The 11,582-nt window shown below is 37.5% G+C and overlaps 1 protein-coding gene across 1 annotated transcript in view; it reads right to left on the reverse strand.

Moving 5' to 3' along the window:
• Positions 1-5,920: 5,920 nt before the first annotated feature.
• LOC110885024 (auxin-induced protein PCNT115) overlaps positions 5,921-11,582 on the reverse strand; it is a 51,028-nt gene continuing 45,366 nt past the window's right edge. The window contains 4 exon segments of the mRNA XM_022132722.2: positions 5,921-6,236; positions 6,239-6,266; positions 6,380-6,482; positions 6,645-6,792. Coding sequence (XP_021988414.2) covers positions 5,935-6,236; positions 6,239-6,266; positions 6,380-6,482; positions 6,645-6,792 — 581 coding nt within the window. The 3' untranslated portion in view covers positions 5,921-5,934.

An 11,582-nucleotide genomic window follows, 5' to 3' on the forward strand; every position in this document is an offset into this window, starting at 1 on the left:
CACCCCAATACGACAACTGTTTTATGCATTATATTCATCCATACAACTGTCTCGACATGACGTCGTCGTTACAGCTAGCATTCAGATCTGACCCTCCCTACATTCGGTTTGCACGTCGACATTCGCGTAGACCGGAACCGGCCCAAACGAACTCGGGTTTTGGAGAACTATACCCACGCATCCATGTTGACGAACCTTATCACCTTCGCCTGTCATCGTCACAAGAAACGAAGCAACCACAGTTACACGCATTCGTTGTTTTGCAACTCGCTACCTTACCCACCAAACTCTGTTTTGGACAAATGATACACTCGCGCGACCGCGATGTGACGAACTTCCCTGTTGTGCCATGCCGCCATGCACCACTACTGGAAATTATGTCTAGACAATAGATTAGCTGGTCGAATCCTTCGGTTATTAATGGACCCCTGTTTTCGCTCGATTCTTCGTACGAACCTCATTAATTCCCTGTTTCTTTGATTGGCAACTGATATAACGAAACGCTAACAACCATACCATGATTTCCACCGATCCAAAGGATTAGCCCCCCCCCCCCCAAGCGTTGTAAGGTATCTATAGATCGAGTTCGTCGGAACTCACTTCAAGCTATTGTTTTAGAACAATTTTCGGGACGAAAATTCTTTCAAGTAGGGGATGATGTGACACCCCGCGAAAACGCTCAACAAAACTAGCTTCCTTAGTGACTACGTACTAAATTTCGGGACGAAATTTCTTTCAACTTGGGGATGATGTGACAACCCGTAACTTCAAGGTGCAAACCATCTGTTTCTATTTGTTTCGCTTTTATAAATCGAATCCGGTATTTCTTTTATTTGACGGATTAATTATATTTACCCATGTCGCATTAAATTGACTTGAGCTGTTATGCCCCGTTAGTCGACCCAACCTACTCGCGCAACCCGAAACCTTCGAGGGTCAAAACATGGCGTGGATACTATGCACGACATTGCTAATTCATTGCATATTTATAATTGTTGGATTAGTTGTTGATAATAATAAAATTAATAATAATAATAATAATAATAATGATGATAACACTAAAAATTTAAATAAATGAATATATTATAATGGTAATAGGTATTGTTGTACTGTGAATGCAAAGAAAAAAAAATGGATTTATATGGTTGTGGGAACTGTACGAAACCCAAACCCCCCAGCCCACCCAGCCTTATCTCGGCCCACACCTACGACTTCCTTCACCGACTCTTCTTTGCTCAGCGATTATTCTGCATGGTTTGCATATATATACACATAATGATCTCTACCCTCTCACAAGAACACAAACCCTACCTGTCGCTTCGCATAATCCGCTCCCTCTCACCCGAAACTCCACGAAAACCACTGCCACCTTCTTCTCCGGCGAGTTCAAAACCCCGGCGACACCGGTGCTTTCTGTTCTACCTCCGACAACTTGCAACTCGGAACTCCGTCTCTTTTACTCCGCGCAGACGATTCCGACACCGGACTCAGGTTAGCAAAGTATTATATTAAGTATGGTGATTCGTGAGTGCTACATGGTTTATGTTATACATGATAATGATCCATGTGGATGCTGTTATTTGTTAGTTATCTCTTTCAATGTACAATTTCATATGCTCAGATTACAACCTGGTTTTCATGTTATAAGTGCTTGATTTTAGACGTAACAGTGATGTGAAGATAGGTGTGTTATATGTATGTAAGGATAAATGCTACATGAAATCGAATGTAGATGTGATTATGTTAATGAAGCCGTGTGTGTGAGTGTATGACACCAGATTCTGTTCACGCGACCCAAACGTATGCATGAGTATTGAATGTGAATCGTACATGTTGAGTTGTATGTGAAAAGTTTATGTGTTAGATAGACCATCCGTGTATATATCGCGTAGATGAACCATAGGTGTGAATAAACGTGGGAAAACTGTTACGTACGAACCAGGTGGGATGTTATACGTAAATAGGGTACGATCGGCTTCGTCGAGACCGGGGGTATGTATGCGTAATCAGTGAACTTGTTTAAGTTTATGAAACTGTGCGTGATCATATGTCGTGATTAAACGGTTAACTGGAAAGACTTATATGCTTCTGTTCATGTTTGATTGATACTAAAACTATGAAATAATGGGAAGATGATGATTGTGAGTTGAATCATGTTAATGTTTTGATTGCTGAATTCTCTTTTGAGTGTATAACAATATGTGCCAAGTTTACAACCAGGTTATGCATATTTAAAAGGTTTAAAAATATATATATACATAGAGGGGATTCCTTGCTTGTGTTGGATGATATCGTGGATTTGGATGCAACTAGATGGTGAAGTGAACATGGATGATTATGCTAAAGGAAATTTAAAACATTAGTTGGGTTTGTGTATTAAAACCGTGGGCCTGTAACTCACACATATAACTGGGCCGGAGGGAACATCAAGGGGTACGAATGGGCTGGGTATATTAGAAGTGAAGTTGGATTGGGCCGCTACCTTAGGTAAATGCATTTTTGGGCCACAAATATAAGGACTAGACTACATTATTTCCTTTTATTTTTGCATCAGGCCTTATTTGTTAAGCGGGTTGCACAAGTCTTGGGTAGGTTATGAACCTAATTGTTGTGTGTAAACTTGTATTAACGAGCAAAGTGTTATGTGTAGCTTGTACATGATGAAACCATATTGTAAAATTAGTGTAAACAGAACTCATGCTAAGAGACTAATTATTGTTGTCGACATGCTAACTGTTACCACTTGAACTGTATGTGAGTCAATTATGCAACAAATTATGTAATATGTGATATGTATGCGACTCGAATATTCGTTATGTGACTACGTGTTAATTGGTGCAAATTGTTACCTGTGTGGTTTGATACGTGAGTTAATAGAATGTAATTCTAACTGTTAGTGGTAATCACAATAGGAACTAATTGACCAACTTGGAATACGTGCTTTAATCTTGCCGAGCAAACCAAGGTGAGTTCACACAGCCAAGGCATGGGGTTCCCAGGGTGGGAATGGGATTGGATTACTTTACTGTACATACTTAGATGATAGAACCTACTGCTAGACTAGTAACACTTATTGAACGATCTTCGCACACCTGCCAAGGGTTGGCCGCGATATTATGACTGACTTCGCACACCTGCCTTTGGAAGGCCGCGAACTGTACTATGCTAATCTTCGCACACCTGCCTGGTAGGCCGCGATACAAGCAAACCTAGTCTAGAATACTTGGGATGAACATCCCCTAATATCTTCGCATACCTGCCTGGGAGGCCGCGATGGAAGCTAATACGATACAGGACGTAACGAACGAACATATTACTACTCACACTATACTATTACTGAACTGTTAACTGTGAACTCGCTCAACTAGTTGTTGATCCTCTGTTACATGCCTTGCAGGACCTTAGGTACATATGGAGCTTGCATAGGGAGGAGCAGGTCGTTGTGGGACATGGATCGTGGATGCCATGTTAACATTTAAACCTTGAACTTATGATTTACATTGGATTTACATACTTATGCTTCCGCTACTCAAATTATGTTATGTTTGGTTTGAACATCAATTGTATTGAAATGGGTTTTAGAACTACTTTAATTATTATACACTATGTTCAATATGATTGATGGCTTGATCCTGGTCATGTCACGCCTCCAAGCGGTGGTACTCCGCGTGTGGATTTTTGGGGGTGTGACAACTATGTACTCGTTTATCAACTGTTCAAACACGTCCTAGAATTGTTACCGATAACGATCAGTTTTACACACACATGGGCCACATACTGTACATACAATTAATTCACATTTTCATTGTTCACATAAAGCACATTATTGATCAGATGACACACATATATAGTTTTATTCACAAACACTACAGGCTCAATATTTACACATGTTCGGTCCAACTTAAATAGACCCGATGACCTTGTGGGGCGGCCCGCTGTCATGCTGGCCCACTTACAGTAGGTTTCAACATCACTCGGCCCTATTCCAAAAGCCCATATGCTCAAACACTTAAATTCATATAGTCCACCTAAATTGTATTGGCTAGTCTAGTACGGCCCGAACAAGATATAGCCCAATTATGTAGACAGGCCCGAGTAAGACGAATCCCACCCCTTCTAAACCGGCCCAAAGCTGATTACGTAAATATATACATATTCCGGCCCAACTGTTGTATATAACCCGTCCCCCTTCCCTGAATGCAATCAATTGGACTCGTGGCCCAGATTTAATGAAGCGGCCCACTTTAAAGTCAATTGTGTGGGGCCCAATCCCAACCCCCTGTTAACCCTTACCGAATCATAATCACAAGTGTAACATCTACCCCTTTTGTTCGAGATTTATATTCCAACCAAGTCATATAACGTACCCTTCATCGATCCTAATTTATGTCACTATTACCATGTCGCGTTTATTAGTTACATCACACACTTTTCCTCTAAAACTTTCTCATCAAAACCATACTCGCAACAATTTAATCATCAAGATAGTTCCTATCGTCTAGTGATGATTCTATGAACTTCTAAAACCATGATCAAAACACGCACATAAGTTAACAATATTGCAACTTGAAAACAGGCTAATATATAACACTAATCAACAAGCATGTCTTCGGCCAGATGGGTCAAACAACAACTCAAAGTAACAGGTAATTAAAGTACACTAATTCGATTATTTTGTACAAGATCACAAGTAATCACAAACAAATATAGTTGCTAAGCAAACCGTTCACATATGCATGCAATTCCTATACACTAGACAATTAACCACCATATAATTATCATCACAAAATCTAGCATTAGTGACCATCATTCATTCTTGTCGAACAGTTAACAATTAGCACTAGACATTTCTAACAGTTAACAATTTTAAAACCGGGGCGTAAATTTTTTTTAAACCCAGCGTAAAAAAGTTTAAATCCGACCAGAGCGTAAAAGAAGTTTAAAACCGGGGCGTAAAAAAAGTTTTTAAATCGGGGCATAAAAAAAGTTTAAAACCGGAGCGTAAAAAAAGTTTAAAACCGGGGTGTAAAAGAAGTTTTCAAATCGGGGCGTAAAAAAAGTTTAAAACCAGGGCGTAAAAAAGGTTAAAAAATGGGGCATAAAAAGGTTTAAAACCGGGGCGTAAAAATCTGCTTTGTAAAAAAATCTATAAAAAAAATTGTTTTTTTGGTTAAAAAATCTGATTTGTAAAATATTAATAACCAAATAAGACAAAAATAGCAAATTTACTAAACTACCCTTATGACAATAAAATATTAAAAACATAATAAGACAAAAAGAATTAAATATATGTTTTCATTACTTTTAATCTCAACTATCAATCTCAAAAGATCAATGGTGAAAAAATGGTTCCTACGGCTTTCACAACTGGGGGTGGTTTTCATTTTAACCCATCTATATCTATATATATATATATATATATATATATATATATATATATATATATATATATATATATATATATATATATATAGGGGGGCTATATAGAAAACCCTATATATATAGAAAACCCTAGAAAACCCAACCTCCCGACATTTTTTTTTTAAAAAAATAACACATGTAATAACCTGCCTCTCTTTCTCTCTCTCTCTCTCTCTCTCTCTATATATATATATATATATATATATATATATATATATATATATATATATATTTCGAACGGCTTCTTAGGCTAGTTATATGAATGACTTAATTAAAGCTTAGCACTTGTTGCTAGCAAACCAAATGATTATTTCTAGTGTTGTATATAAATAGAAATTTTAGTTCTTCGGAACACTACCGAGAACACATTCACAAATATGATGTACTAAACATATTCCGAAACAATTTTATTACTAGAAACACACAAGATATACAACAACATGAATGTTTCATGACATTTATTCACTATTTGACTTCGGAATAAAGCGGAGTACATATATGCAAAAGAGTGAGTTATCTCCATGATGACAAAGGCATGGTCTCAACGTTTGAAAGAGCCAAGATTGTGGGATGTAATCTACTACCCTTAAAAGCATCAACTGAAGCTATAGATTCAAGCTCAACCATGTCATGCGACGAGAGTTTAATGGACAAAGCTCCAATGTTCTCGTTAAAGTTCTCCATTTTTGAGGTGCCTGGGATGGGACTCAGGTCATCCCCTTGGTGCAGGACCCATGCTAATGCCAATTGAGAAGAGATGCACTTCTTCTTTTGTGCAATTTCATGAATCTTATCAAACAAGATCTGGTTGTGTTTAAATTCTCCCCTTGTAATTTTGGAATGGTCTACAAAGATACATCAGAGAAAATCAGAATCCAAACTTAATATGAGTCACAAAGTACTTGCTAAATTATTAGTTAAAACTGTGTTAGTTTAATACATGTTGAATAGCACAAACCTTCCTAAAATCTTCATCTGGCATGCCCTCAACCAACTTGGGACCAGCAGCTAAAAACCCGCTTCCGAGAGGACCATACGGAACAATTCCAATGCCTAACTCACTGAAAATCGTACATCAATAAAAATGATTACATGTATTATCTCCTATAGATGGCTTCTTAGAAAAACACAAAGTTTCAACCAAAAAAAGATATACTAACACTCACAACCATTATCTTTCGAGACTTGGTTGTATACAATACCGGTCATGATTCATGATTTACCTGCAAGTTGGAATTACTTCCTCTTTATGAACTCTAGTGCAAAGTGACCACTCTAATTGCACAGTTGTAATGGGATGAATAGCATGGGCTCTTCTAATAGTGGAAGGTGAAGCCTCTGATAGACCTATATACTTGATTTTACCCTCTTCAACCAGTTTCTTGAGCTCTACCATCTGCCAAAAAAAATATATAACATTTTACTTCCTCCATGATACTTATTGGAACGACATGTCATCCCTAAACATTTAAAACAATTTATTTTTATTTTAAATCTTGGACGACAAGTCGTCCCTAAAAGTTGGTTTATTGGGACAACATCTATAAGGACGACCTAGGCCACCTGTAGGAACAAAAGTTGTGGATACCACATGTCGTCCCTAGAGGGTTAAAAGACCTATTGGAACGACGTGTCGTCCCTACAAGGTAAAAAAATTGGTTTCCACAGATGTTTTTTTTCTTGTAGTAGCTTCTAGTTTTGGAAGCCAATGGCTATTGATTTTCAAACAACTCATGTCTTGAATGTTTGTTGTTGCAAACTCTTTATGTTTTTTTACCACTCACATAGTCACATAGCATATATATATATATATATATATATATATTTGTAAGTATTATGTTCAATGAGATAGATTCATGGTGCTGTTTAATTAAATTAATGTATATACATTTTCCCTATTTTTTATTGTAGTTTAGCTTGCAAATTTTGTGATGATTTTATTGTCGAGTTCATCTGACTTTTCGGTTCGAATGTCAATGATCATCAGTTTCATTTTCATTGAAATTGATTTAATTTGTTTTTGTTGGTCTTCAACCACACTTGCAGCAGAGAAACATGGCATCGAAGATTCGATAGTCATGATGATCAAATGAATGAATATACAGAGATGATATTGAATAAGAAAACAGAAATGAAAGGAATGGACAATTCGAATAATGGCAAACTGTCTAGGTGCCGGAATACATTGCCGGACCATACATATATATAAGTGATGATTTTGGCGGTTTCATATTGGCGGGAATAACTATCTTTGGCAGTTTAAATACACCCGCTTATCATCATCACCATCACCTATCATAACTACCGAGTTCATAAGTTATAAGTCAATATATACATAACAAACATAATTAAGTTTAATTATCGGTTCTAATACTTTCCCCTAAACTTGATTGTGTTTTACTGCGTACATAAGCACACTCCGATTTGCTTCATCAACGGCCTTCATCGCCTGCTTGAAGTCAAATCTCCTTCGTTTCTTTTGCATCCTCCAAGCTCCTTCCCAATCATTCCCTGCATACAGGGTATAATGATCCATGGCAGCTTCATCTTTAACAGCATCAACACTCGAACTCCTTTCATTGCAGTCGGCCGATCAGGATTCCCCTTCCTTCATCATCTCTTTGTCAATCACCTTTTCTTGAACGCTTTTAAACCTGTAATAGTATACCAAGACATCGAGATACATAGCATAAATTATTCTCATGAACTCGCCATCATGGTATTCGTATCCCATATCTTTCGCAATCACCGACCACATATTGTTGTCAGTAACACTCCGGTATCCACCGTCTCTTTCCACTATCATGTACAGGCCCAACAGATCCATCTTCTTGTTATCAGCCGTATGTGGAGGAATTGGCCTTGTTGTGATTCCCAGTTTGACAGTAATGAAACACATCAACATCTCTTCAAATTTCCTTTCCAATTCGTGTTTGTATTTAAACACGAACTTGCTATCTTCCATCATCTCCAGTAATGATTTACAATCAGTGAAATCGTGAAACTTCATTGCCCTTATGATCATCACACTCTAGTCGGGCTCTTGAGAGGATAAGTTTAAATCCTCAAAATAGGAGTTTAAATAACTTTCTTTGTGTTCTTCATTCACATCGTTCAGATCCATTACCCTCTGTTTTTCTTTAAACCCAATTCCTCCTCTTTTGACAATCCATTTATTTCATTAACTGTGTTCACTACCGGCGCCGAGAACATCGGAAAGATCTTGCAAGTGTCTCCGGTTATATTAACCGTGTATCCTTGCATGGTTAATTGATTCATGCTCAAAACATTCCGATCCAGTTCCGACGTATAGAAAACGCTTTGAATCCTTAAACGTTCATTGTTTGATTTTATTTCAACTGCCCCTATGCCCCGAATGAACAGAAAATCACTTTCCCCAGACTTGGTTTCAACCCCAACTAAATGTTTTATACGTTTAATACATTTAAGTTTCCGGCATAATGATGAGAAAATGCAGAACTAACATACCATATATCGCCCCACTGGCCGCCCTCTGTGCCGATGACAATCATTTCGTCACGGCAAACTGCATCACTCCCTTGATTCTAAATTCCGACATTAAGCGCTTGATTTATCAGTTGAGTTGCTTCGTCATTTTCTTTTGATTTACATGAGTATATTTGATGTCCGGGCTGGTGGCAATAATAACATAGTCTCACTCGGTGAACCCTTCTTTCTTTATCGTTATGTTCGTCAATGTAGTGTTGACAGGGTAACGTTGTTGACGTGGATCTGATTTTTGCACTCTTTCCCGATGTGACTCTGATACCACATTGTTGGTCTTCAACCACACTTGCAACGGAGAAACATGGCATCGAAGATTCGATAGTCATGATGATCAAATGAATGAATATACAGAGATGATATTGAATAAGGTTGAATAAGAAAACTAAAATGAAAGGAATGGACAATTCGAATAATGGCAAACTGTCTTGGTGCCGGAATACATTGCCGGACCATACATATATATAGGTGATGATTTTGGCGGTTTCATATTGGCGGGAATAACTGTCTTTGGCAGTTTAAATACACCCGCTTATCATCATCACCATCACTTATCATAACTACCGAGTTCATAAGTTATAAGTCAATATATACATAACAAACATAATTAAGTTTAATTATCGGTTCTAATAGTTTTTCCATACCCGTGTTCTAATTCGAGTTTTTTTATCTTGCTATGCGAAGGATTGATATGTTTTTGTTATGTGGAAATCCTTTGCTGTAATTCAGTATTCATTGCTAATGGATTGAATATTTGATTGATATTTCCACTTTAGTTTTGAACAAAATAATAAGTATCTGAACAAAAATTTTCAAATGTCATGTAGTTTAAGTAATTACACTAGAAGTGGTGATGATGATGTGGATTAATATAAAAATACACTTTGGCTAGATTGTAATGGTGGATGATGGTAGTTGTGGTGGTGGAGGTGGATGGGGCGGTAGTTAGAGAGAGGAGCGGCTACGGTGGTGTTGTGGAGGTGATATGGTAATGAACAACGGTGGTGGTGATGATGATGATGGTGGTGGTGGCGGAGGTGGTGATGATGGTGGATGATGATGGTAGTGGTGGTGGTGGTGGTGGTGAATGATTGTAGGAATAATAAAATCAGAGGGCCGCATACCCTATTAGAAAAAGGGTATAATAGTCATTTACTTGCTTTTTGGATGGTCAAATAAACGGCTATCTGACAAAGGAAGGCAATATGTGATGAAATGTAGGCACGGTGAGTCAAAGAGCGAAAACAGGAAGATAGGGTGTTATTATGCAACCGTCCCCAAACCACAGGGAGTCAAATTGTAGTTTACTCTATAAGAAATAATCAAGTACAAGTTAGAATATGTAGTGCAATCTAAGAGAAACATCTTGAAATAGTAAAATACTAACCGTGATCTCGATTGGAACACGAGAGTCGACGCGATGGACATAATACAAATCAATGTAATCAACATCAAGGCGTTTTAAACTAGCTTCACAACAAGCTCTAACATACTCCGGGTCACCACGTACATGTACATCACAGCCTCCCTCAACCGATTTCATCCCAAATTTCATCGCCAATTGCACACTTCCTCTTTCCAATCCCTTCAACGCCTAAATCAACAAATAAAATGAGAAAAGAAATCAACAACAAATAATCAACAAATAAAATGAGAAAAGAAATCATCATATCAACCATGCCGATGAGGATTTCATTTGTATTAGGTCCGTAGAAGTCAGAGGTATCGAGATGAGTGACACCTGAGTTGACCGCATAGTGGATGAGTTTGATCGTCTCTGTTGGATTTATATGTACGGGTTCGATAAGTCAACGCTGCTGACCGAGCTATGACCCGTAAGAGTTACACCATGGGCAACGAATATTAAATCCACTTAACTTGGTTAACTGAGGACCACGAACAATTAACGGAACGAAATATATATAATTATCTAGAATAATTATATATCCACGAGAAACGGGATTTATTATTAATACATGTTATAAATAATTTAACGTTTAATTACTTATTTAATTAAACTTTGTTTTTAAGGCTTCGTATCGCGTCTGGGCTTGAACTTATTTTATTAGGCTTTAGGGCCTAAGAGATAATTAGGGATGTTAACCTAAATATATTACTATATATATTTATGTCTATTATCTCTTTATCTCTTTAGATGAGTCTGCCGCAAGAGATCACAAAAGAAAAAAAGTAATTCATTTTGTGAGACAATTGTAAAACTACAACCGTCAAAAAGGAAAAAACAAAGAAAGCCACCACTTTTGCAGTGCTGCCATTTTTTGTTGTCTTGATAATTTTGATCGGCAAGCAAAAGGCACCGCCGCTCGGTTCGTGTTTGTGTTCTAGCACTCGTTCGTTGTACCTCGGTGTCTCACACGGTTAATTATTAACCACAAGGGTATAATTTTTCTCATCGGTAGATTAATTATTTTATGTACCGTATATGCATGTTTGTAACCATGATCCTGTTCGGTTCACTTTTGGTGTCGATTTTTATTTTTGTTCCGCTGCGTATATTATTAATTATATATTTAGTTAGTAAAATATATCAAACCCGTTTTGATAAAAGTGAAATTGACACCACTGAATCCCAACAGTGGTATTAGAGCCACGCTTACAACATGCAAATCGAAACC

This window comes from Helianthus annuus, chromosome 14 (assembly GCF_002127325.2).
Source record: "Helianthus annuus cultivar XRQ/B chromosome 14, HanXRQr2.0-SUNRISE, whole genome shotgun sequence".
NCBI lineage: Eukaryota > Viridiplantae > Streptophyta > Magnoliopsida > Asterales > Asteraceae > Helianthus > Helianthus annuus.